This window comes from Oryza sativa, chromosome 5 (assembly GCF_034140825.1).
Source record: "Oryza sativa Japonica Group chromosome 5, ASM3414082v1".
NCBI classification, from domain to species: domain Eukaryota; kingdom Viridiplantae; phylum Streptophyta; class Magnoliopsida; order Poales; family Poaceae; genus Oryza; species Oryza sativa.
In genome coordinates, this window is record NC_089039.1 from 2,120,277 (window position 1) to 2,144,253 (window position 23,977).

The 23,977-nt window shown below is 39.7% G+C and overlaps 3 protein-coding genes and 1 non-coding gene across 18 annotated transcripts; 2 read left to right on the forward strand and 2 right to left on the reverse strand.

Annotated features, from left to right (window-relative positions):
• Window positions 1-1,055: 1,055 nt before the first annotated feature.
• Window positions 1,056-1,276, reverse strand: LOC112939126 (small nucleolar RNA U3). Its single transcript, XR_003242668.1, has one exon. It is a non-coding gene; the product is annotated as a small nucleolar RNA U3 (small nucleolar RNA).
• A 3,617-nt stretch (window positions 1,277-4,893) lies between these two features.
• LOC9267386 (uncharacterized) lies at window positions 4,894-6,342 on the forward strand. 4 transcript variants are annotated; one of them, XM_015783310.3, is made up of 2 exons: window positions 4,894-5,825; window positions 5,931-6,342. In XM_015783310.3, the coding sequence occupies exon 1, from the start codon at window positions 4,929-4,931 to the stop codon at window positions 5,820-5,822; it is 894 nt and encodes a 297-aa protein (XP_015638796.1). In that variant the 5' UTR covers window positions 4,894-4,928; the 3' UTR covers window positions 5,823-5,825; window positions 5,931-6,342. The 4 variants fall into 4 exon arrangements, with proteins under 4 accessions (XP_015638796.1, XP_066166477.1, XP_015638798.1 ...); XM_066310380.1 differs by having other exon boundaries at window positions 5,939-6,342; XM_015783312.3 differs by having other exon boundaries at window positions 4,894-5,757.
• Window positions 6,343-7,269: 927 nt separating this feature from the next.
• Window positions 7,270-10,981, reverse strand: LOC4337736 (CBL-interacting protein kinase 17-like). The gene is made up of 12 exons (NM_001402482.1): window positions 10,471-10,981; window positions 9,723-9,794; window positions 9,494-9,601; window positions 9,273-9,353; window positions 9,136-9,189; window positions 8,933-9,058; window positions 8,634-8,843; window positions 8,407-8,511; window positions 8,052-8,168; window positions 7,880-7,942; window positions 7,711-7,785; window positions 7,270-7,614 (listed from the first exon to the last, which is right to left on the reverse strand). Exons 1-12 carry the CDS (start codon window positions 10,702-10,704, stop codon window positions 7,495-7,497), a joined length of 1,365 nt encoding a protein of 454 aa, NP_001389411.1. The 5' UTR covers window positions 10,705-10,981; the 3' UTR covers window positions 7,270-7,494.
• A 7,022-nt stretch (window positions 10,982-18,003) lies between these two features.
• On the forward strand, window positions 18,004-21,416 carry LOC4337737 (uncharacterized). Of its 12 annotated transcripts, none has more exons than XR_010741582.1 (6): window positions 18,004-18,520; window positions 18,624-18,777; window positions 19,440-19,677; window positions 20,449-20,541; window positions 20,866-20,982; window positions 21,086-21,416. XR_010741582.1 is itself a non-coding variant. In XM_066310810.1 (6 exons), the coding sequence occupies exons 3-6, from the start codon at window positions 19,575-19,577 to the stop codon at window positions 21,367-21,369; spliced, it is 489 nt and encodes a 162-aa protein (XP_066166907.1). In that variant the 5' UTR covers window positions 18,004-18,520; window positions 18,624-18,777; window positions 19,458-19,574; the 3' UTR covers window positions 21,370-21,416. The 12 variants fall into 12 exon arrangements, 5 of the variants coding, with proteins under 5 accessions (XP_066166907.1, XP_066166908.1, XP_066166905.1 ...); XR_001545696.3 differs by having other exon boundaries at window positions 20,866-20,975; XR_010741584.1 differs by having other exon boundaries at window positions 20,866-20,955.
• Window positions 21,417-23,977: the final 2,561 nt, after the last annotated feature.

Sequence of the window (23,977 nt, forward strand, 5' to 3'; positions counted from 1 at the left end):
CAGGGATATAGTTTGCATCGGTTTTGATAGTTGGAGAAGTTGATATACACGATTTAGTGGTTAGAGGTCATGAATCATACTCAGGTTATAGTTGAGAGAGCGAAAGTATACCTTTTCCCACGCTTTAATCATGCGATTTGGGCTGCCTGATCCATGATGAGTTTTGATCGGCCTATGCTGGATAAATACCAATGGCCCATGAAGAGCAGGGAGGGACAGAGGAGAATAGTGGAAGCAGGCTTTGCAACTATAACAGCAGGCTCCCTTTATTTCCAAGGAATTTTTTCTTTAGATGACCTGCACAGTTACAACAACTAGTGCGTATCTTCTATAAATACTGTTGGAATTCAAATCTGAGCCTAAAATTAAACATAACCGAATTGTTGGTGGCTCAAAGCTAAGCAACCAGTTGCGTGTCTTCAGATAAGGAGTACAAAAGAGCTTTTCAGAATGAACATCGGTCTGAAGAGAAGTATCCTAATTAGAACAGAAAACTGGTTCAGACTAAAATGCCAAACAGTAAAAAAACCTCATTAGACATCCTTGGTGAAATAAATTGTTGCAGAGTAGCAAACCATGCTTGTTTTAACGGCGACAAAATCAGGTTTGGAGAGTACCAGGGTAGCTCTTGGTCCCCCCCCCCCCCCCCCCCCCCCCAAAAAAAAAAAACAAAAACTAAAAACTAAACAAGAACTACAATTCCTGTAACTCTCCACAAACATGGTCTTCTCTAAAATGGACATGGCATGCAGCTGAACAAAAACATAAGAATTCTGCTAGCCATCGCTAGCAATTAAATTGATGAGGTGCAGGCTCTGCACTGGTTTAGGTTAACAATTGATCAACAGGGAAGAAAAGGATCAGGCAGTGAGTGAACACAGATAGCAGCTGAAGTGTTAAAAAGGAAAATTAGGAGCCTCGGTTCGTTCAATGATTACCAGCGATAGGGAAGCTATTGCTGCAGATGAATACAGGTAAATACAATTGCATACCACTCACCTGAGCAAAATTCTTGAAAAAAAATTACAAACGATGAAGGGGAAAAAAAAAGGAGATATCTGTCAGACAACCTCTGGGCCACCCTGCACCGGAGTGAACCAGGCAGGAACGATCCTCTGCAGCCGTCGGATGGCTCAAACATGCATCCTAGCCGTTAAAATCACGCTCTGGCCCGGAGGTTATGTCGGCATCAACCAGACTTGAGAGCTTGCCTCCTTATTGGTAAAGGATGCAACGGTACGAGCCTGTAGAACAGATCCTGTTCAAGTAAGGTCGTGCCGCAAGATTCCAGGCTGCAGCTTATAAGCAGCTCCCGCTTCTTCAAAACTGGCGAGGTGGTACTAACCGGCAGCGTCTTGCTTTGCCTTCCGTCAATTGCGTAATGGGTCCGGCCCATCTAAACTCTCTCCAAGCTACCGTCTGCACTCTATTATCCTGAGAACAAGTATAATAGTGAGCTATAAGCTTACTATAAGCTTATAAGCTTATGTGGAGGAGAGAGGTAAACAAAAGAGAATGGTGCTGGCTCTCGTGCAAGAGCTAGCTTAACACAAGCTTCAAGACAAATACATTAAATATATAAGTGAGAGATAGAGATAGAAGAAAAAAATTATAGCTAACATTATAGCTAATCTATTATATGTGTTGACTTTAGTATAGGCTAATAGTAGGAAGTGGGCTATATTATTATCCTTGCTTTGAGACAGATTAGCACAAGCAATGGATAGATTAATTTATAACAGTTGAGCTGGAAAAATAATCATATGACAACTGACAAAATTGCTGCAGTGTATCAAACTGTCACAACTAATAAGTCATAGGCGAACGGTTTCGTGAACCCTGCTAATAAGTTGCTCCAATTGCATATTTGCATTCAGTAACTAAACAAATACAATCATTACCAACTGTAATCTTGGTCATTTTATATCCAGCTGACCACCTTGGACCAAATGTGTTTAGCCACTGTATTATTTTAGGAAACAAAGCGCTGATTTATTTGTTTCTGGCTTAGTAAAAAGAAACACAGGAAACAAACTTATCAATGCCTCCGCTAAACAAGTTATCTGAATTCCATCTCTCAAGCAAGAATATCAGCTTAGCTATAGACAACGGGAGATTATTCCCTCGGTGGATTGGATTTGCAACCTGGTAAGTGCTCGATTGATCATGTTCTGTGTGCTTCTTTGATCGAGTTATGCATCCAGTGATCGGGATAGTGGCAAGTGATGGGGCAAACAGAGAAAACTGGGGGTCGGAGTTCAGTTATCCGACTCCCTTTGCTTCAGAGAATTTGAGCAGAATATGCCTAAACAGATATCTGGAAAATTTGATGGCAGCATTCTTCTTGTTACTCCTCAGAGGAAACTCAATCAAAAAAGAATGCAATGTCTCTTCTCTGAAGAGGATGATGAAGAAGAAACAAGCAAACACCAGTTGCCAGCTGAAGTCTTCTTTGATTCGCAGATATATCATGTATTTCACCTTCGATTCTTCTGACAGAAAAATAATGCACGTCCGTCTTCTCTGAAGAATCGAGCCAGCTGCACCCATTCTTCAGATAATAAAGGCATTTCTTCAGAACAACAGCAATGGTAATTAAGTAATGACATAGATCTTGTCTGAAAAAATAATATAAATAGCATCGTAGCATGGTCAGGATTTATTTAGACAGAGAGAGTATTTTTTTACATTTCATATATATATATATATATATATATATATATATATATATATATATATATATATATATATGAGTATATATATATATATATGAGTATATACCTAGTTATAAGTATTCGATTCATACCTACACCTCTCAACAAAACAACTCAAAATTTAACTTTATTTCACAATCCAATATTACATACCTAACTAATTATATGTTTGGATGCTATATACCTAGAATCAAAATATAACAAAAACATGTTTAAACTAAGTTCAAACTTGTTTTGAACTAGTTAGTAAAGTAGTTAATGTTAATACCTAAACATTTAAAAAAATTTCATACTCATTTGAATTGAGTATATACTCAATTTGAACCATGGAGCCCGGGCACCATGGGGCACCAAACAAATTTAATATATATATATATATATATATATATATATATATATATATATATATATATATATATATATATATATATATATATATATATATATATATATATATATATATATATATATATATATATATATATATATATATATATATGAGAGATACTACTAACATGCGCTTTCCATTTTTCTTTTAATTTTCTACTTTTCCTATTCGTTACTTCTTTTTCTAATTTAGCCCATATACGAAAGGGCGATGTACCTCAGCATAGCTCACCCTCGTTCTGTGGAGGCTCACCAAAAAAAGGTGACTTGCCTGAATGTGCACATTACACATGTGTCACATGAGCATGAATGTGCACATTACACATGTGTCACATGAGCATGAATGTGCACATTACCCATATGTATGCCTTGTATATATATCTCACAATGTGAGAGCTGATTTTGGAGTATTTCAACATAGTTCTCTTTTTTAATTAGCTTTTAAGTTGCTACTAAGAAAAACTATTGCTTCAATAGGCAGCTTGAAGTATCATGCATTAGTTTGGTGCTATATACCTAAGGTTAGCCACAATGTGGCCATAAGGGGCTATAACCTAATACATTGTGGAGATTTTAAGATAGGCTCAGGTTAGAGGCAATTTATAGACCAGTCATACAAAACTTCTCTCTCCTACACTCTGGCTTCTCTCTATGTTGGGAGGTTGAAAAGGGTAAACATTTTATTTTGTTATGGGACCTACCTTAACACCAACTTTAGCGTTATACATTGTAGAGATCACAACATATTTAGTGTGGACCACCTTGTGGTCATGTTAGGCCATATACGTTGAGAATTCTCTAAGAAATAATAAATCTCAAAATGTTACTTTGTGCAAAGAACGGAACAACACACATGCATCGATAAGAGCATCATGAGCTTAGCCGTCCAAATTCAACAACTTGACTCAGGATAATAAGGGGACCTACGAGTTCAATAGGCTAACGAAGTGGTCATGCTAGGCTCGATCAAGATACATCAAGAGTCATGACACAAACTAAATGTGTAGTATTTGTTAGAATTTTAGGTAATTTCTTAGCTAAATATATGAGTGTTAAGAAAAAAAAAATAGAAAAACGTCTCAATTGTAAGCTCACTATCTAACAATTTTCACCATGTCAAGTGGCTTGGCATATCTGCTCATGTATTAATAACAAGATTCTTATCCCACCATCGCTAAAGCCGTTATGACGGTTGAGCATGTTTTGTCATTCACATCATATTTATAGAATGTAAGCTTCGATCTCTCGTATGCCGAGAACTTTTCCACGAAGAGATCAATGTTGCGTAACGACAAATTAGTTGTTGACTTATCACACCCTACCCCATCTCACTACAAGATAAGAGCGCAGAGTGCATGTATCGTCGGCTTATATGGATTTATTACACTTTCAATAAATATAATTTATTTCAATTCATAACATCCATGACGTCATGGCAAAAATTTAAACCAATAGAGACATCTCGCGCCATTTACTATTGTATGTGAAATTTATATTCTATACCCACGATGGTATCCCCATAGGCCCATACTCCATACAATACTGTATATTTTCACACACTCTTTGTTTTAGTTGATTTTGTACTCCTAAAATTTACAGTCATTCTTTACATCATAATAAACTCTTAATTTAGAAGCAGCTATTATCTCTAAAACAGAAAAGTGATAAATTCGATATATATATTTATTATTTTCAGTTTTTGTTGTCCCATTTTTCCTTAGAGGAGAAAATAGGGGAAAAAGAAAAGAAAATCCATCCTCATTGAGATTGAGAGCCGTTTGGTGGCCTCCTCGGAAACCCTAATTCTTCTCCTCTTCTCCCCTCTCGATGCCGCCACCGCCGCCGATGATGCCCACCGGCGGCTACCCCGGCCACCGCGGCTGCGGCGGCGACCGCTGCGGCTCCGGGCGCGACGCCTGGCCCCTCCACAACGTCCGGCACCAGGGCGTCTTCTGCCGCCTCTGCTCCTCCTGCGTCCTCCTCTACCACCCCGCCGCCTTCTGCTCCGCCTGCCTCCTCCTCCTCCCTCCCGCCGCCGCCCCCGTCGCCGCCCCGCCCGGCCCCGTCTCCGCCTGCTCCTCCTGCGGCCTCTTCGTCGCCCACCACTCCTGCGTCCCGGACCCCGTCTCCTTCGTCTGCCCCACCTGCGCCGACGCCGCCGTGGGCAGGGTCTACTCCTACACCCCCGCCGCCGCCGCCGGCCGCCGCCGCACGATGGACGAGCGCGCCGCGCGCGTCCTCCTCGTGGCGGCGCGCCTGGCGCACGAGTCCATCTCGCGCGCCGCGGCGGCGGCGCGCGAGGAGGCGGACCGCGCCGCCCGGGAGGCGGCCGTGGCGCGGAAGCACGCGCGCGAGCTGCTCGACGCCGCGTGCCGCGCGGCGGAGCCGGAGGCCTTGGAAGCCAAGAAGAAGGCCGAGGCCCCCGTTGCGCCCGCGGCCGCGCCGCCACCGCCGCCGCCGCAGCCCAAGAAGAAGGCACCCCCGAAGAGCAGCGAGGCGAGCAGAGACAGGGACAACAAGCCGCTCAAGCTCACCGCCACGCAGCAGCCGGCGCTGGCGTTCGCCGCGGCCGCCGCTGCCGCAGCCAGCTCGATGCCATTGTCAATGCCGTCACCCATGGAGGTGGACGAGAAGCCGGTGATAGAGGAGTTGCAAGGTGAGCAGAACACTGAACCAGCCACCACATTGATCGAATTGGGAGATAATTGTTCTGTACAATGATTGGTATATAATTCTTCATCGAATTTGGGAGCTAATTGTTCTTTACAATGATTGGTCTTCATCAAAATTGGGAGCTAATTGTTCTTTACAATGATTGATATGTAACAGTCTTGCAGGTTCAGGAGACGGGTCGTTGATATATGATCGTGGCTCGCTGTTCGGGACCTTGCAACGGTGAGATTTGGGCGCCGAATCCTGCTTCTTCTTCCATGGCATTATGCATCGCTGTAGCGCATTCGATCCTAGAAGAGAAGGGCACTCAAGTTCAGTGGTACAAGGATTGCAATGTGATTGAATCCCCATTTTTGAGTGTTCTTGCTGTAAATTCTAGTCTTGACTTGGTACATGATCCTTCCATCAACTGTAGCTCGCCTGCATCTTATATACCCTGTTTGTTATTTGTAGTACAGCGAAATGTGTTGCTGGTGGATGAATCGCATATGGTTTTGGTTTTTTCTTAAATGAAATGAACTAGATTCAGAATTCATGAATACATAATTTCTTTGCTGGTTGTGGGACCTGTTGCGAATCGAAGACAGTCCTTCTGCTTATTTGTGTGTTCTTCCATTTTTGTTGTCTGTCATGGTATGGCAGTGGTGAGTTCAATCAAAGTTGATGGTGAGGCTGACAATGCTGGAGAAATGCTGCAACCATGTCATTGCTAATGCCTTCTACCATTTTCATCAGATATCTGTTGTCAGTGGTGTTCATGTCCAAAACAAAACTTTTGCAGCTCTCCATTTTGTTGTTTTCGTCTATTTTCACTGTAGATTTGCAAGTTTGAGCAGTCCCTGTGTCTGTGATGTTGGCATTGGTCTTGGTTGGTTGGATCGTCCAACTAGTTCAGAACAGATCTTCTAATCATCCAATGTGATAACAGATTAACAGTGATGCTGCAGTTGTTTCTCCTGGGCTGTTAATCTTCATTACCTAAATTTTCGAAGCTTTGCTTGATAACAAGAACAAAACAATGCTGGATACAGAGGTTGATTAGCTGCTGGAGCTGGAGGTACACACTCCTCTGCTTTAGCTGGAAGCAGAGTTTCGCTGGTTCTGGGGTTTGCTCCTCCTTTTCGTCTCTCAAACAAGTTTACGCAATCTTGTAGTACGCCTTCGGCAAAGCTTCTTTGGAAGCTGTCTCAGGTGGGCGCCTTTCACCACAGAAAACGTAATTTGCCACACATCTAGCACCAATGGCTCCGTTCATTGTTCCACAGCAGGTACGGTTGCTGCAGCCGCAACGCAGCCACAAGTAGCACAAACGAACAGCCACAATTTTTCGACAAATATCTTGACTTTAATTTTAGACTATCAATGCAAACATTGGATTGTAGTTTTTTTTAAATATTTAAGTTCCATTGACATATTGCATCAAATGGATTATTTTCTTCTCACAGTACATATCTTGCCCATACAAGATACTAGCACTGCTGAATTATAGGAGCAGTCAAGGCAATTTATTTCTTTCTTTTATTTCATCTTTCCTTTCTTTCTCTTTACAACGGTGGCTAGTTTTTGAACCACTCGGTTCTGTACACTGTATCATATACTACTATGATCCTACCCTCTCAAGTCTTATCTCTTCTCCAAATGCCTGACCAAATATGTTCCTACACATCCTCTTGCCTAAGATCATCCTACAACATTGCAGTTTTGCAGAACACAGCATTCGTTACAAAGCGAACAGCGGCGTCCCTGCATTGCTGTTCTGAAGATCATCCTCAAGCGATGCCGTTGCGAAGATCTGCTCCGTGTTGCGCGCCCCCATGTCACTGGAGATCCTCTCACAGAGCTGCAAAAACATTTCAAGAAGAAATTGGTAATCTTGCTCCAGTTTCAGTCATAGTCAGTGGCAACTGCAAATCTGCAATTGTTTAGCTGCTGTTACCTGTCTATACAGTGCAGGGTCTCCGTTGGACTTCCTAAGTTCTACAACATTTACAGAAGGGCCAAGCTCAAAAACCTGACATAAAAAAAATGGCACCCCGCTTCTTTTAGCTGACCAGCAGTTGCATCGTGTTTTTGCATTAAATTTTTTTTCGTTCTTTGTGTTTTACCTCGGCGGACACCATAAATGACTCAGGGTTCTTTGATCCCTTGCAATTGCGCATTAATTTGAGCTGAAAAATAATGTTCAAACCATTTTTAGTTTCTTGAAACGTTTAAGGTAGTGTTAGTATGTCCTGTAAGGCTGTAATATGACGAAGACGATGAAAGGCTTGTACAGACCTTGCTGTGCCCCCTCTGAACTTGGAATCCCAACTCCGTCGCTGAGCTTTCAATCTTGTCGAAGGCATCCTTGGGTGGATGCGTTGATGTGAATCTAATCCTCCTTTGGGACACTTCCTGCAACAAGTCAGGCAATGAATTATTCATTCCATTTTCCCGTGAAAATGTAATCACAAGTGGCTTAAGACAAGTTCATCCAGGGTGATTATCAACAGTTTCCTGGGAAATAAGTTATTTCACTTCAACTGCATATGATATTTTGAGAAGATAGAAACATTCTATTTTCAGGTTATTTCATCCTTGGTAAGGAGATGGAAGTGCTGGAAGGAAATTTCTGAAAAGGCACTGTACAAACCTCATCCTCGAAAAACCCTGAAAGATCAAGGGATGATGCCATTCCAATCAACTGGAAAGCGTTGATCTGATGAGAATTCTTATCTCCAGGCTCATCATTGATTTGCTTCAGAAAAGAAAAGAAACCAAAACTTACCAGTCAGTAGTTGCAAACACCAAAATTAAATTTACTGTTCAGGACATAGATAATCCCCAATGGAGTCATGAAGTCTACTAATCTCTCCCTACCTCTTTGGCAGGAAGACGTGCCCCAAACTGTACATCTTCATCGTCATCATCATATGGAAGAACAGGAATATAGTCCTTCTGAAACCATTCGTGTGATTTGATCCCTGCCATGTCGATCCTCTTCATCGGATTGGGTTCAAGAATCCTCCGAAGAAGATTTTGTGCACTGTGTGAAAGCCACTTTGGGATCTGAGTGTCACCCTTGAAAATCTAATCAAACCGAATAAACATAGTAACTAAAAATGATCAGAGAATACAATAACAGAATAATATTACTTCGGTTTGATATAAATCAGTACCTTCTGATACAGAACAACAATATTTCGGTCATCGAACGGAAGATATCCTATAAGCATTACATAAAGGATTACTCCGCAAGACCAGATATCTGACAAGGATCCATCATATCCTTTATTCTGCAGAACCTGCAAGCATTTAGCACAAGGTTGAGCAAGCTTTACAAGATAATAATTCAGTTGAACTGAAAGGAACTTTCACTTACCTCAGGAGCAATATAGTTGGGGCTACCACAGGTAGTATGCAGCAATCCATCATTCTGAAAAGTACCAAACTTTACAATTCAGTGAAAAAAAATATTTAAGAAAAACATTTTGTACAGCTGAAGTCGACAAATCATACCCCGAGGTGTTGAGGTAAAGCACTAAGACCAAAATCAGAGATCTTGATGTTGCCTTTTTGGTCCACAAGAACGTTCTCAGGCTGTACCAATGGAATAATTTTAACAAGAATTATGTTACAGATTCATGAAGCCACACCGACCGATATTGCTAACTAAGTGCATCACAGATGATAATTCATAAAATTTTTAGCAGTTTGCCCTAAAACAAATCTTCCATTACCTTGAGGTCTCTGTGGTAGACTCCCCTATCATGGCAATAGCTAACACCATCAATTAACTGCTGAAAAAGCCTCCTTCCTTCTTTCTCTGATAGTTTTCCCTTTACTGCCTATATTATTTTTAATCGCAAAGAATTAACAGCTTCAAATGTTAGAACACACCATAGTAGCTGGCATGAAAATTTTTGCAGCGAGGAAATAGCGTAAAAGATCATTGAAACAAGGGCTTACAATTCTCTCAAACAGTTCACCTCCATTGACAAACTCAAGCACCATGTAAATCTTAGTTTTGCTAGCAGCAACCTGAATCAAGAGTCGAAGAACAAGATTAAGACGTGATCATGTGATGTGACATTACTCTCTTAAGTTAGTTGCTTACATGAAACTGAACCATAGAATTTTCTCTCGTTTTCGTAGTGAAAGAAAAAAAAAACGTGACATAAATTCGACAACGACGGTGCTACCCACTAGTCGGCAATGGCCATGCGTGGGCACATTTGGGATCACGAGCACCCGCCGGAGATGGAGAAGACGGTGACGTTGACGGCGAACAATTCCGGCGAGAGGCATCCGGTTCTCACCAGACAAAGTCTCCGTGGTCCAGCAAAAATAATTGGGGGACCCACCAGACGACGGTGCGCCGCGTGGGCCCACACTGCCAGGTGGACCAACGCCACGTGGCACGAGCCTAGTCTACGTGCGGCTGCGGGATCGGCTGCTCCACGTGGCATTTCACACGGCGGCGCCGTCGACGGCGAGAAACCGGCGGCCGCGGCGGCGGAGGCGAACCACGCAATTTGCAAGCTAAATAAATCACTAATAAATAAATAAAAAAAAAGAAAACTCGTGTTTTCGATCGAATCTCCGGTGCGAACTCAAACTAATTTCGACGAATCCATTATCTAAATAAACTAATTTGGACGAATTAGGCGGTTTATTAAGGAAGCGAAGCGAGAGAAGGATGAAATGGAATTTTGACCTCGTGGAGGCGGACGACGTGGGGGTGCCTGAGCAGCTTGAGCGTGGCGATCTCGCGGCGAATCTGGTCGCCGGCGCGGAGGGAGACGACGCGGCCGCGGTCGAGGATCTTGACGGCGAAGTGGCCGCCGGTGGCGAGGTGGCGCGCGTACTTCACCTTGCCGAAGTTGCCCTCCCCGAGCGTCCTCCCCATCTCGTACCCGCCCAGCAGCGCCTCCCTCCCTCCCTTCACCATTGCAAACTCCACCAAAAGATCGATTCTTCCTCCTCTTTCTCGAGACGATTTGTTGGAAGGGGAGAGAAATATAATGGAAGACGGATTGGCAAGAAAAAATGGAGGGTATTTATTGATAAAGATCCCACTTGTTGTCTCTAAGACTCTACTATCTTCGATGCTTTTGCATCTCTGACAGTGATCTCTACTCCCTGATGAGTTTAGGATTGAATTTGAAGGGGGAAGAAGGTGTCTGGAGTAGTACGAGATGACAAGTGGGCAGCAAGGTTTACAGCACACGTAAAAAAGTCCACAGAGAAAAGATGGAAGATGCCGGGCTGTGTCTGCAACTGCAAACCACAACCACAAGGTTTTGCTCTTGCTGCTAATCTTGCATTAATCTGCTATGTCTCCCCATCCCCAAGTTGGAGTAAAAGCAGACGTTTCTAGAATTCGTGTCGTCGTGTCCGTGGTTAATTACATACACTATTTACTATAGTAGTAGTACTTATCTTCCAGGGATGTGGATAATTACATGTTCACATCGATCCTGTGGTGTAAACATGTCTCTACATCCATTGATTCATGGCGCACACATCACACACAGCGGCAATGTATCTCCTAACATATGTTTTTTTTTTCTAAAAGAAAAGATGGAGACCAGCGACATATTTATAATATCACTAAAATCATATTGAAATTTTGCTTGTGTGTGTAATATTTGTGGATATCAGAATTTGAATCCTGATAAATGGAGTCATGCACTTATGATTTCACCATCATACCACCGATGCTTCTTCTCCGGTGTTTTAGTATTTTTTTTAGTACTTGCATGCTTGTATTTTATTTATGGATATGGGAGTAAAATACAATGCCAAAAAAAAAATGCTTATTTGTACCATTAAGATATGGACATAACTTAATTGGTAAGGTTTGTTTTGGTATGACCTGTCTATCCAAATCTGAGTCTCTCCAACTTACCACGGTAGATGACTTAAGTTGTGTTTGATTGTTGATAGCAATGGACCTCGAGGCACACTAATGATTTATGATTTTGTAAATCTTTAGGTATGCCGGTTCAACCTTTCAGACATCTTCATAGTGGTAGAAAATTAGTATGCTTATAAGGGTTAGTGTGTACACATGTATATAAACGTATGCGATTGTACTGTATTTTTCATAGAAAGTTTCAATAATTAAAGATATATCTCTTTTGTACCGTGTTTTATGAGAGGTTTCAATAGTTAAAGACATCTCCATGTATTCAAGAGCAATCACACCAATGCCTAGGTATTATTCTCTATCTAAAATAAATTAAATTTTGCATATAAATCTGGATATAACCTATATCTACATTCATATATAAAATTTTATTTTAAAACGGATAAAGTAGAGTGCTGCAACTTAAATTTCAGGTCTCACTGTGTGCTTGTTGGCTTACAACTGTAGCCAAATTTTAGTTTCTTTATCATGGTCTATCGTCAGCCTTCGCTTTTAAATCGCTAATAATACAGGTATAAAAAATATATTTTACTCTTAAATTATCTTTGATTCATTCGTTTAATTCTCTATGGTTTATTATTAGCGCACCATTTCTTGCATAGGATTTGTTAACACATATATTCTTGTAAAATATTTTTACTCTACAACATATGGTCACACATGCAAAAAAAAAAAACATGTTTTTTCAGAAAAAAAACACACATGAGATAAGTCGTTGTAGGATTGTAGGACACATTGTGGGTGCACTTAACCCATGAATGCTGACGTCACGGACAGCGTCTGGCCCACGGTGGGCCCTAGGTGCCACGTGGCCCAATCATGCTTACCCAAACAGCCCCAAACCAATGTTTCCCGTGGGAGAAAAGGGTAACTTTTCTGGCCTTGTCAATCTCAATCACTTTCACACCCACGCTAAGCATGATCTTGTGGGCTGAAATCTCTTTCAAATGACTAATCTACCCCTCAATGGCACCATCACATGCTTGTTTAACCACAAGTTGAGACATTTTAGGAAAGTATAATTTGGGAAATCAGAGCACTGAAATGATATATGTGGCTGTTGATAATTAGCAGAAGCTAGCAAGTTGAGACCTTTTTGGTGGGCAATTTTGGGAAATTGATCAGAGCCCAGAAATAATGTGGCTGAGGATAATTAGCTAATCTAGCAAAGAGATTAAAGTGGGCAAGGAGGATAAGACTGTGTGCCTGGACAAGCACAAGCACAGACAACTGGACAAGAGGGCATTATATAATATTATATTACAGATTAAATTATTGGGAGCATCCAAAAAATTAATTAAAAAAACTTAACATTGTTGCTTTTGTCTTCTGATTTGGTGGGGGCCACCAGTTGCTTGTGTTGAGAGGTTTGGGATCCTGCAAGGCTCCACCATGTCAACCCCCCAAAACCATGGGGATCACATTGATTCCTTCATCCATTATTCTTAATCCCGCCACTTGGCGGCGCCACGTGGCGGATTAATCCAATAAGTCTATGCATGGGGGGTGAGTCATTAGGTGACCACGTAGGACCCGGTCCAAGTGTCCAGAAAGTGACAATTGAAGGACATGATGCATTGCATCATCACGTTGCTGGGGACAATCCATATGCATGTGCATATGATCAGAGAGTATGCTAGCTAGGAATTGCTGCTTGTGCTTGATAATCCGAATCAATTGAGGGTGTGTTTAGTTCACATCAAAATTAGAAGTTTGATTGAAATTGGAACGATGTGACGGAAAAGTTGGATGTTTATGTGTAGGAAAGTTTTGATGTGATAAAAAAGTTAGGAGTTTGAAAAAAAAAGTTTGGAAGTAAACTCGGCCTGAGTGTCCGTATGATGTATGTGCGTATGACTGATTGATAATTCTGTTGAATGCAGACGTGTGTTCATATGCCTGCATATCTGTTTTGTCGGTACAACATTAGTATGGAAATTTCCCTTTTTCCTTTCCCTATATGTCGAGGGTTGAGTTTTGTATTTATCCCTAGCTTGTCGGTGTAGGCACAACTATAGTGTGCAACAATATCCCCTTCATTCAAAAATAATTAGTTTTTAATTTGAGGAGCTACCTCTAACCAATAATATTTTTTATAATTAAATTATGTGCTCCCCCATTTTAAATTACTTGTGCGCTTCTAGCTTTGTCCTAAATCAATCTTTTCTATCTTTGACGTTAAACAATTTCTATCTTTAACATTGATGGTCAAAATGTCAAATATGATGTTAAACATATTGTCTCTTTAAACATATATAGATTGTGTAAAAAAATGTATGTATGTTTGTTTTGGAAAATAATTTTGTGGTATCTTCATTTATTGGGATTTCGCAAAATACTTTGAAACAAAAATTACTAGTCAATGCTAAATTCTGATGTCCAAAACAATATAATATGTTTTTATGGACGGGAGAGAGTAGCAATGCTGTTGTCAAATTGTGTTGATAAGTCTAAATGCATTGAATTCAAATATATATTTTTTAAAAAAGCTGGACACTAATAGCAGGTACAATAGCAAGCTATAAGCCAGCTATAACCACATATCGAGAAGAAAAGAGAAGAGAGAGAAGAAAGCGGACTACAGATTTATAGCCGGCTGCAACACGGACTCCAAGACGAAGAAAGCGGACTACAGATTTATAGCCGGCTGCAACACGGACTCCAAGACGTTATGTGTGTATGAGAGGTAGGACAGAGTATTAATGGTGTAGTATATTTTTATAGATAACTATTGTATAAATAAGCTATTAGATTAGCTATAGATGATTTAAAGCCAGTAGTTGGCTATACTATTGAACTTGCTCTAAGGAAGGATCCGATGTAGAATTTATTAAGAAAGAGGGTGAGTATGTTCCACCAAAGTCGAACGCGGGTCACAGAAAGCACAACGCTACACCATGCCATCTGCGCTACGTGCAGCCTCAATTCAAATATTCATTACTTTTCCTTGTTTTAGAGATGAACACTTGAATTTAATAAATATATCATCGGACATCAACAGGACATAGGATACAAGAGCACAAAAAAAACATTAGTTCTGGCTTTAAAAAAAAACAAGCAAGAGAGGTTTCTTGCGATTTGACAATCCAACGAAATTGATCGATCTTGCGACGTACACGCGTACGAGATTACTTAACTCACCACGAGTTTGATCGCATATGTGCCCCGATCTTTGATTCTAGAAAACCGATAAATTAACACGCACGCTACTTGTCTTGATCATCCAATTTAGGAATTAAAAATTCGATAATCTTGACGTTTGGTGACTGATCACGCCCCCAACAACTTTTGATCCACAATGCAAAAAGTACAGTTCTTTATATTTTTCAAATTGATTCCATGCAAATATAGATTTAATATTTTAAGGAGATACTGAGTTGAAATTCATAGTACGTGCGGAACAAATTTTCAAATGAGGGAGAATCAATAAAAAGTGACATGGTGTCCGTCTTCTATACAGTACGGCAAGATTTGAGGGTTTTGAAATCGATTTATATTTTTTCCTATAATTTATCTTTGTCTTCTTTTCATGATCGATTTCGGTGGCATGGGTTTCTCTAATGACTATGCTATGATTGAGTCGTTGAGACTATACTCCATGTGCACCGATGAGATTGAATAATTAATCCATCAATCTTGTTAAACAATTAAAGATTAATTAAACAGAGGGAAAGATATCAAGGAGGAGAGAAGGGAAGGGAAGGGAATGATATGACAAGCGAAGGAAAAAGAGACGACGAGTACTTAAATATGTTAGAAAACACTTCGAAAGATTCATGTAGTTAATTTTGTTATTTATTTCTTGGTGTGATTTGGCTATTGGGTCTAATTTGGGTAGGAAGTGATCTCTAAGACAATTCGAGCACACAACTCACGGATGTCTCCATCCATCGTGTCTACCGCTGGCTTCCCATTCGTCACATATAGCACATGGTTTGTCTAGCCGATTAGGTAACATTTATGACTGTTGATATGTGGGTATATATATATATATATATATATATATATATATATATATATATATATATATATATATATATATATATATATATATATATATATATATATATATATATATATATATATATATATATATATATATATATATATATGTAGAATGGCAAGAGACGTCAGAATAAACTTAATATTACCTCTATTTTTAATATACGGTATAATTGTTTACATTTAAACATTATGATTGACTATTCACTTTATTGAAAAATATATAAGTACCATTTTTTTTGTGAATTATTTTATCATTAGAGGCACAAGTACCTCGATAGCCAGGAAAGAGGGGTAGCCGCCATGCAGGCTCGACACCTACTAGCATCATCGTGAAAACTATACATGGAATCATCCAACACAATCGATTGGCCGTAGTCCGTGAGAAATTACTAAACCCATGTATAAATTAACTATAGTAAACATTAGGTGTCGCTGAAACTGTAATGAAAAAAATTTGGATCATACACTAGGGACATATATATAGTTATTGATTCAAATATCTGATATATATATTGAAAGTTACATGGATAGTCCAACTCAATCGGCCATAGTACGTCGGTGAGAATCACCAAACTCATGTATAAATTAACTCGTACAAACAGAGAAAATATGTAGTGCAAATCACATATGTAGTGAAAATTTAGAAACTACCACTGGATCGAGAAATGGACGTCTAAGATTCGTCTACGTCACCATGAGTTAAAATTTAACTCCAAGTAAAATTTTAACTCATGAGTTAATCTGCGAGTTAAATTTTAACTGATGATGACATGGACGAATCTCGGACGTCCATTTCTCGATCCAACGGTAGTTTTCAAGTTTCCACTATATATGTGGTTTGCACTACATATTTTTCCGTACAAACATATGTAAAATGTCACACCAATAACGATGTGTGAGGTTGGACAGCCAGGCAACCGTGTATACGTGCCCCACAACTAATCCACACATCTGTTTTTGTTTGTCACTAAATATTGCTCCTACTGATTGAAATCATTAGCCAACTATATATATATATATATATATATATATATATATATATATATATATATATATATATATATATATATATATATATATATATATATATATATATATATATATATATATATATATGTGGTTAATATTTGTGGCCACTAATATATACTTATGTCTCAATATTATGATTATAAACCTAATGAATAACGACATAATAAAACTATTTTTCAAGACTTTTTTTTGCATTCATTTTTGTTTAAGGAAAAAAAAAAGGCCAGCAGGAGGAATATATGCAAGAAGAGGAGTACATCATACTCAAAGGAAAAAAATATGAGATAACACCGATAACCCTGAGAAGAGATTGACACTATATCCATGCAACCCACGTTAATGGTACCATATATAGGGATGTAAACATACAATTTAACTACCTGGATAAAAACTCGCTTGCTTAGTTTTTACTTACTAGTATAAAATTTAAAAGAGACAATTAATAGGATCTGGGAAGCAAAGAAAAACCGATTGCTGGTCACACTTTACATATTTAGTACTGCTTACACTCGAAGGATTTTAGCTTTAGACAACCTAAAATAATACTCACTTTATTTTGAAACATCTAGTATTCCGTCCTAGAAAAAAGCAAATCCTATGAATCTGGACACGCAAATGTCTAGATTCGTAGTTAGAATTTGATTTTCTTTTTTTATGGAAAGATACTACATATCTATATGACATTGGTTAGTTTATTTTTAACTAACCAACGTCATAAATAAAATACGTAGCAAAGGGAGTATGATAATTCAGAATTTGAAAGAAAAGGTTATATTCAAAACGGTAAGTATATGTAACCGAGGAAAGTTGTTAATTTTCATATGCATCATGCTGCACGTGGATCAGAAGCACACCTACCGGTCCAATTTACCTCTTCATGTAAACGTCTACTAATAAATATTGGGTCAATCAGACCAGAACAATCTAAAGTCTTCCAACCAGCTGGGAAATGCTGCGCCCTCAGCGTTTTGCGCTGTCGTGGACCTTGCCGCGTCGCGACACGTCAGCCCGAGCTGGAAAACGGTAGGATTTCGCGAGCTCTCGCATCGGCCCTTCTATTTTTGCAAAAAGGCCCTTCATTTTATTGATAATTTGTTTTAGGTATATGCTCTTTAGTTTGTACTGTGTTCTGCGTTCTTATGTACAGGGCCTCTACAAACTGCAATATTCTATGCAAAGAAGAGAAAAATCGAAAAAGAGGAGCACGGTCTGAATAACAGAAAGTGAGGGCCTTTTATGAAAAAAATACAACCCAAAACCCCCCACCCCACCCAAACCCTAGCCGCCACTTCCCACCACCTCCTCTCCTTCCCTCGCTCTGCTCTCTCCATGCCCAGGCGAGGGAGTCCGCCGCCTCGCCTCCTCACGCGAGCCACTGCTGTCGCCGCACCATCGTACTGTCGTCGCCATCCTCCTCTCGCTCCGGTCGATGCATCCGCCAACGAGGAGGCCGGGACCGTCGGATCCGGTGACCCCGGCCTCCTCGTCGGCGGAGGGGAGACCGACTGTCACCCTCTCTACTCTTCTCCTTCTACGTCCGGCACCGCTACAACGACGGCCGCGCGGATCGCGTGAGGCAACGGGTGGCTGCTCCCTACTCTTCTCCCTCTCCCTCTCCATTCTCTTCCTTTGCAGATCGGCGGAGGCTTGCAACAACAACAACGGCTGCGTGGGTGAGCAATCGAGGAGGCCAGGAATCACCAGATCCGGAAGGACGGCGGCCCGGTTCGGAGAGGGAGCATCCCGATCTGTGGCATTGAGGCCCATTGTAAGTGTCGATGGCGGTCGTTCCTTCACAGTGGTGAGTTCCAGGGGGAAGGCCCTGCTCCCCTGCCCTTTCTTTCTTCACTCTCCCCCTCTCTCGGATCCAAATCCAAAGATGATGGGGAGGTTCCATGTTACAGATCCAGGGCCGCTGGGTCTATTGAGCTCGGTATCGACGGCAGCAGCAGCTCGGGCAAGATGGAAGAAATGTGTCAGACACTGCCTCCTCCGAGAGCATACACCAGCGACGAGGCCAAAGTCGATCTTCCGCAACCCCGTCTGGCATTATAACTTGTAAGTTTTTGTTCTTTTTGGTGTTCTTGGTAGACCGATGAAAATGGTGATGGTCTGACGTGCAAATTGATGAAGGTAGGGATGATATGATGTGTAGGTTGATGTTTGAATGGATATGCACTTTTTGCGTGTGTAGATGTAATACATGTTCTTGAGCACTTTACAGGTTTTGTGGTGGGGTTTATTACCGACTGACAAAAAACTGAGATACATGTTCAGTTATTTACAGTGGCACACATGAATGCGGATAGATAGAATGCTACTCCCTCCATCTACTTTTGATAGTCATATTTCCAAATCTGAAAATTTTATTTTTGATAGGCATATTTCAATCTAACAACCTATCATCTTAATGACTTTCTCGGATTTAATGCATAACTCTTCATTCTTCCACACATAATTGGCTACATGGGCATTGAGAAATGTAAATATTAATGAATCGCTTGTTTACGAGGAATGACTAGTAGCATGTTTAAATGGATGATAAGTACAATTACTTATCCTTGGTCTGTGTGCCAAGATGAAATATGACTATCAAAAGTAGATGGAGGGAGTATTGTTTTTCTCTTCTATGAGACCTCTTAAGTACTAACCTATTAACTGCTTGATATATCATATTGCATATGTATTCATCTGTTTTGATTCAAAGATATAAGATTCAGAAATCAGAATCACTTCAGCTTCAGCTTGCTTGGAGCACGCCGGCGCAGGGTTTCCTCGACGGGTCTTGGCTCTGCCGTGCCCTCCTCGCGCCGCCCTTTCATACTGACAGTTGTTCGAGGTTGCCTCCCCCGCTCATGGCGACCTCCACCTCAGTTGGAGTTGGGAAGCTCCTTTCCCGACGTCCCCACAACACGGTGACCTTGGCCTCAACCCGGTGCTGCTACGCTCAGCTCAACGGTGAGCCCCTTGATGTGGTAAATCCATTGATGTTGTAGCTAATATGTCATATGTTTGCAACTTCTTACTTCCTCTTTCCTTCTTTGATGTAACAAAGAAAGTATAACCTCGGTCTTTTTAGTAAAACAATATTTCTCTAATTAGTATTTGCGAGAACTATATATTTCCACACTTCAGTTAATAGAAGAACATGCCTCAATTGACGATATATGCTTATGAGATCTCACACTATTTTTATCCTTGGCAACAACTGGCTTCAAAACTTATATGATTTTTTATTTCCATAACAGCAAGTTCAGATGCATTTCATCTTTTCTTGCGTAGTTCCAGTGGAGCTTAATTATTTTGAATAGAATTCAAATGTCACTTAATATTTGCATAAATTCGGTCTCCATTGAAGCAATGTTTAATATTTATGAAATACATTTCAAATGCTTGGGCATGATGCGCTATAAATTTAGATCGGTTAGACCATGTTATCAAAACGAAATGTCTATATCAGCAGCAGGGAACAACATCCAACAAATTTTTGGATTCAAGTACTCGAGCTGTATGGACTTTTTCCTAATCTGAACATATTGTCGAGTGTTTTTGACTGTTGCCAACTAAAATGGAAAACTTTTATTTCAGTTGAATTTCTCTGTTCCAAATTTGAATACTTAATCATTGTTTTCTCTTTTCTAATATGTCTTGTACTTCCTTTTCTCTTATACCTGTATCTTAAATGACACCATTTAGTATCTAATTCATGTGCCTCATTCTTGGTTTCAGATTGCTCAAACTACAATGGGCAATAACAATATTGCATTTGAGGGCCTCATTTTTGGTTGCCCTCACCTGAGCATATGTAGGATACAGCCTGTGGTGAGTCCGATGAATTTGCACCGGGAGTGGACTGCTGCTGGCTACTCATAAATTCTTCCTAAGCTTGATTTTATACCTTATATCCCTCCTTAATAAAGTGATAGTAAATAGAAATAGGATTGACCGTTCTTTGCTTTTCATTTTCTATTGGCAATCCTTAATGTCATTTGTAATGTCCCTGCTTGGGTGGTTGCCTTTTATTTTATATCAGTAAATGATTACAGAAAAAAGATATGTTGATAAAGTATGTCATTTGCTAATTCCATTTTATTGTACAGCTTGGGAACAAGGTGGCCGAACTGACCTTCTGCTTGCTTCCTGCAGATGATGCCGTTAGTACAGAGTTGTTCCCTCTCTCAGCCTCCCACCATCTTCTCCTGTCTCTCTCTGAGCATCACCTCCATTGCTGTCAAGGTGATGTTTGAGCTCAATCGGTAGGAGGTCAATCTGGTTGCACTCCATCTCATTTGAGAGTTGGTTCTTCCCTTTCTTCTCTACCTTACATCAAGATTTGTTCACTTAAATTTCTTTTGTTTTGCTTCAGGTCAAAGAAGGTTGAATATGTAAATAATTTGCCAACATGATTTTCTCATATTGGGTGGTTTAGTAAGTTAACACTTAATACCAATCACTTCATTTCAGCTTCTCACTAACAAGCAGCCAAGGTCTCTTCACGGATTATTGTCCATGGATGGCCAAGCTTTTCAGCAAAATGAAAAGGTGAAATATAATGAAATATTATTCCCTTGCTCCATAAAGCTTCAGATGTGGAGTGAGCTTGCTGCTCTGCAAGCTGACATTCCATTTTTAAATGTAGAGTGTGCTTGAATTAATCAAAGAAGCAGATTTATATACATCACAAACCTTTTTTTTTATGCTGTTGCTCATTTAAAAAAATTGTGAAGTTTGTGCTGTCTATTACAATTACATCCAGCCGTGCTATTCATCTTGGCCAAGGAGGCCATCGCGTCCATGGCATTTTACTCCTTGAGTGCACTGCTTTAATGCTATTATAAACATAAAAGTGAACTTATGGAAGTCCAGATTTCCTATTGTAAATTTTTGTGCTATTCTCATCAAACTTCATACTGTAAATTCTGTTATGTGTAATTCCTATTGCACTATTCTTGTTGTAAGATTAATCATAAAAGTTTAGAGATGTTTGGACATGTTGTATTGTAAATTGAGATTTAATTTTCTATGAGGAGTAAACTGTATATTGCAGATTTGGTCCTCTTATACCATAATGATTTTTCCTTCACTTTGTTTACCTAAGTAATGACAGACTCTCCTCTGGATGCCACTGGTGCAGCGCGCAAAGCGCGCCTTCGCCTCTAGTAAAATAAATTGGCCGGACCAAATGCCTAGTAGATACAAATCGGATCATGTGGTTTTAGCCCCTCGATTCAATCCCATCCTAATTTAGTTCTGATTAAGATGTTGGCGGGGGTGGGCAGAAAAAGACCGAACCGAAAAGACCGGGACCGAGACCAAAAAATTCGGTCATCAATTTGGTTCTAGGTAGTGAAAGACCGAATTTTTTTCAGTCAATTCGGATAGTCTCTTCGGGTAACCGAATAGATCGAAAAGACCGAATTCTCAAAAAAAAAAAGTCTAAATACAACCTACAATCCACTATGTTTAATAGGATTAAACTCTAATTTTCACATCCCTATTTCTTCTAGGCATACAACCTTACAAGAGTCTTTACTCATAAGTGCTTACAATTTTTTTTAAAGATTTTTGTGTTGAAAATTTTCATTATTTATTTGCATATATGAAAATGTTGTTGAATTTCGGTCAGGACCGAGACCGAGACCAAATTTGTCGGTCCTGATATTTTTTTCGCTGAAATTCGGTCTTCACTTTTCAAAGACCGAAAAAACCGAAAGACCGAAGGCCGAGACTGAAAAGTTTTGGTTAGATCGAATGTCCACCCCTTAACAAATCGCGACATTTCTTTCTTAAGTTAATTCCACATCATTGGTATACGTTTCACTGATGGTATTTCCTCCATTACATTTTAAATGTAGCCATGAGTTTTCGTGTTCAACTTTGATCGACCGTCTTATTTAAATTTTTTTATGATTAATATTTTTGTTATTATTAGATGATAAAACATGAATAATACTTTATACGTAGCCTATGTTTTTTATTTTTTTTTTAAAAAAATAAATTGACGAATAATTAAATTTGGACGCAGAAACGTATGTCTGCGCTCAAAATGGAACATAGAGTAGCATTTGTGGCCAAAGTCAATAAATTTATGTCCATTCATCGACAAGACGGACGACGGGAGAGAGGTTGACGGTGAAATGAATTGAATTCTGATCGATCGTGCCGCGTTGATATGATTCATCACAATTCATAAGCCATGGATCGATGATGGATATATCGGAGCTTGTTGCTTTCACCGGTTTGTAGAACAGTAATACAACATTTTAAGGATGATGATGATGTTAATTAATTCCGCTGAAATTGACGAAGATATTCCGGTCCCAGTGGCGAATCTAGAATGTAAATTGAGCGAGGGCTCGTGTGTATATATGGCAGTGTGACTGAAATAAAATAAGATATGTCAACTAAGTATTTTAAGATGAAACCCAAATGCATATGATGAAAGGACAACGCATTGCTTTCTCCATTTTAATTTGCAGTTATATTAATTTATACACACAAATCTATCAAGAAATTGGTGGTATAACTATAACATATTTGTCATTGGCAATTTAATTTGGGCATTGAGTGTTTGAGGTAGCTTTCCTTGCCATAATACTAGATTTAAGCTAAATGCTAATTAGAGTCATTAGTTGCTAATTAGAGGAAGGGGATCATGGAGCTGGGGCTTGCGCACTGACAAGCCCTAGCAGTGGATCCGCCACAGTCCGGTCCTGGATAAGTTGCATCTCCGATCTTCCCCAATATTCGCGTGGTGAGTGGTCAAAAACATATGACACTTTCGATAAGATTCAGTCAAACTTTTAAAATCTCAGCTATCAATAATTTTTCAAATGCTTGATTTGAAGAAACAGATATACATATATTTGTCTACAATTTACTATCACAACATATCAACATCATAGTACATACTGATTAGATTTATAAATATATTTTAATATAAAATTGATTGTCACAATTTTAAAAGGTTGAAGCAATCCAGATCACAGGATCGACTCCCCTCTAGGGTCCGCGCTTACCGTGGGGGTACGGTAGGGGTTTCCAGCGGTAGGGTTTAATGAATTTTGCCTAAATTCAAAATTCCGAAAATAAATTGAGAAAACTTATTGATGTAGTTCTTGATTTGTAGTGGCACATGGTGAATAAAGTATTTGAAAAAGAGTAAGATAAATTTAAATTTGAGGGCAAAACGGAAAGTACATTACAAAATGTAAAAAAGAAATAATGAAATGGGCCTTAGGTTGCACATTTTTATCTG

What these genes read in the sequence shown, in the direction of transcription:
- LOC9267386 (XM_015783310.3), top strand. Translation starts at nt 4,929, where the DNA reads ATGCCGCCACCGCCGCCGATGATGCCCACCGGCGGCTACCCCGGCCAC.
- LOC4337736 (NM_001402482.1), bottom strand. Translation starts at nt 10,704, where the DNA reads ATGGTGAAGGGAGGGAGGGAGGCGCTGCTGGGCGGGTACGAGATGGGG. An exon ending in TTGTTGTTCTGTATCAGAAG is followed by an intron (nt 8,844 to 8,932) that starts GTACTGATTTAT and finishes CGGTTTGATTAG; the next exon opens with ATTTTCAAGGGTGACACTCA. An exon ending in CAGGGTTTTTCGAGGATGAG is followed by an intron (nt 8,169 to 8,406) that starts GTTTGTACAGTG and finishes GACTTGTTGCAG; the next exon opens with GAAGTGTCCCAAAGGAGGAT.
- LOC4337737 (XM_066310807.1), top strand. Translation starts at nt 19,401, where the DNA reads ATGTATTCATCTGTTTTGATTCAAAGATATAAGATTCAGAAATCAGAA. An exon ending in ACGGTGAGCCCCTTGATGTG is followed by an intron (nt 19,695 to 20,448) that starts GTAAATCCATTG and finishes TCTTGGTTTCAG; the next exon opens with ATTGCTCAAACTACAATGGG. An exon ending in TCACCTCCATTGCTGTCAAG is followed by an intron (nt 20,956 to 21,183) that starts GTGATGTTTGAG and finishes ACTTCATTTCAG; the next exon opens with CTTCTCACTAACAAGCAGCC.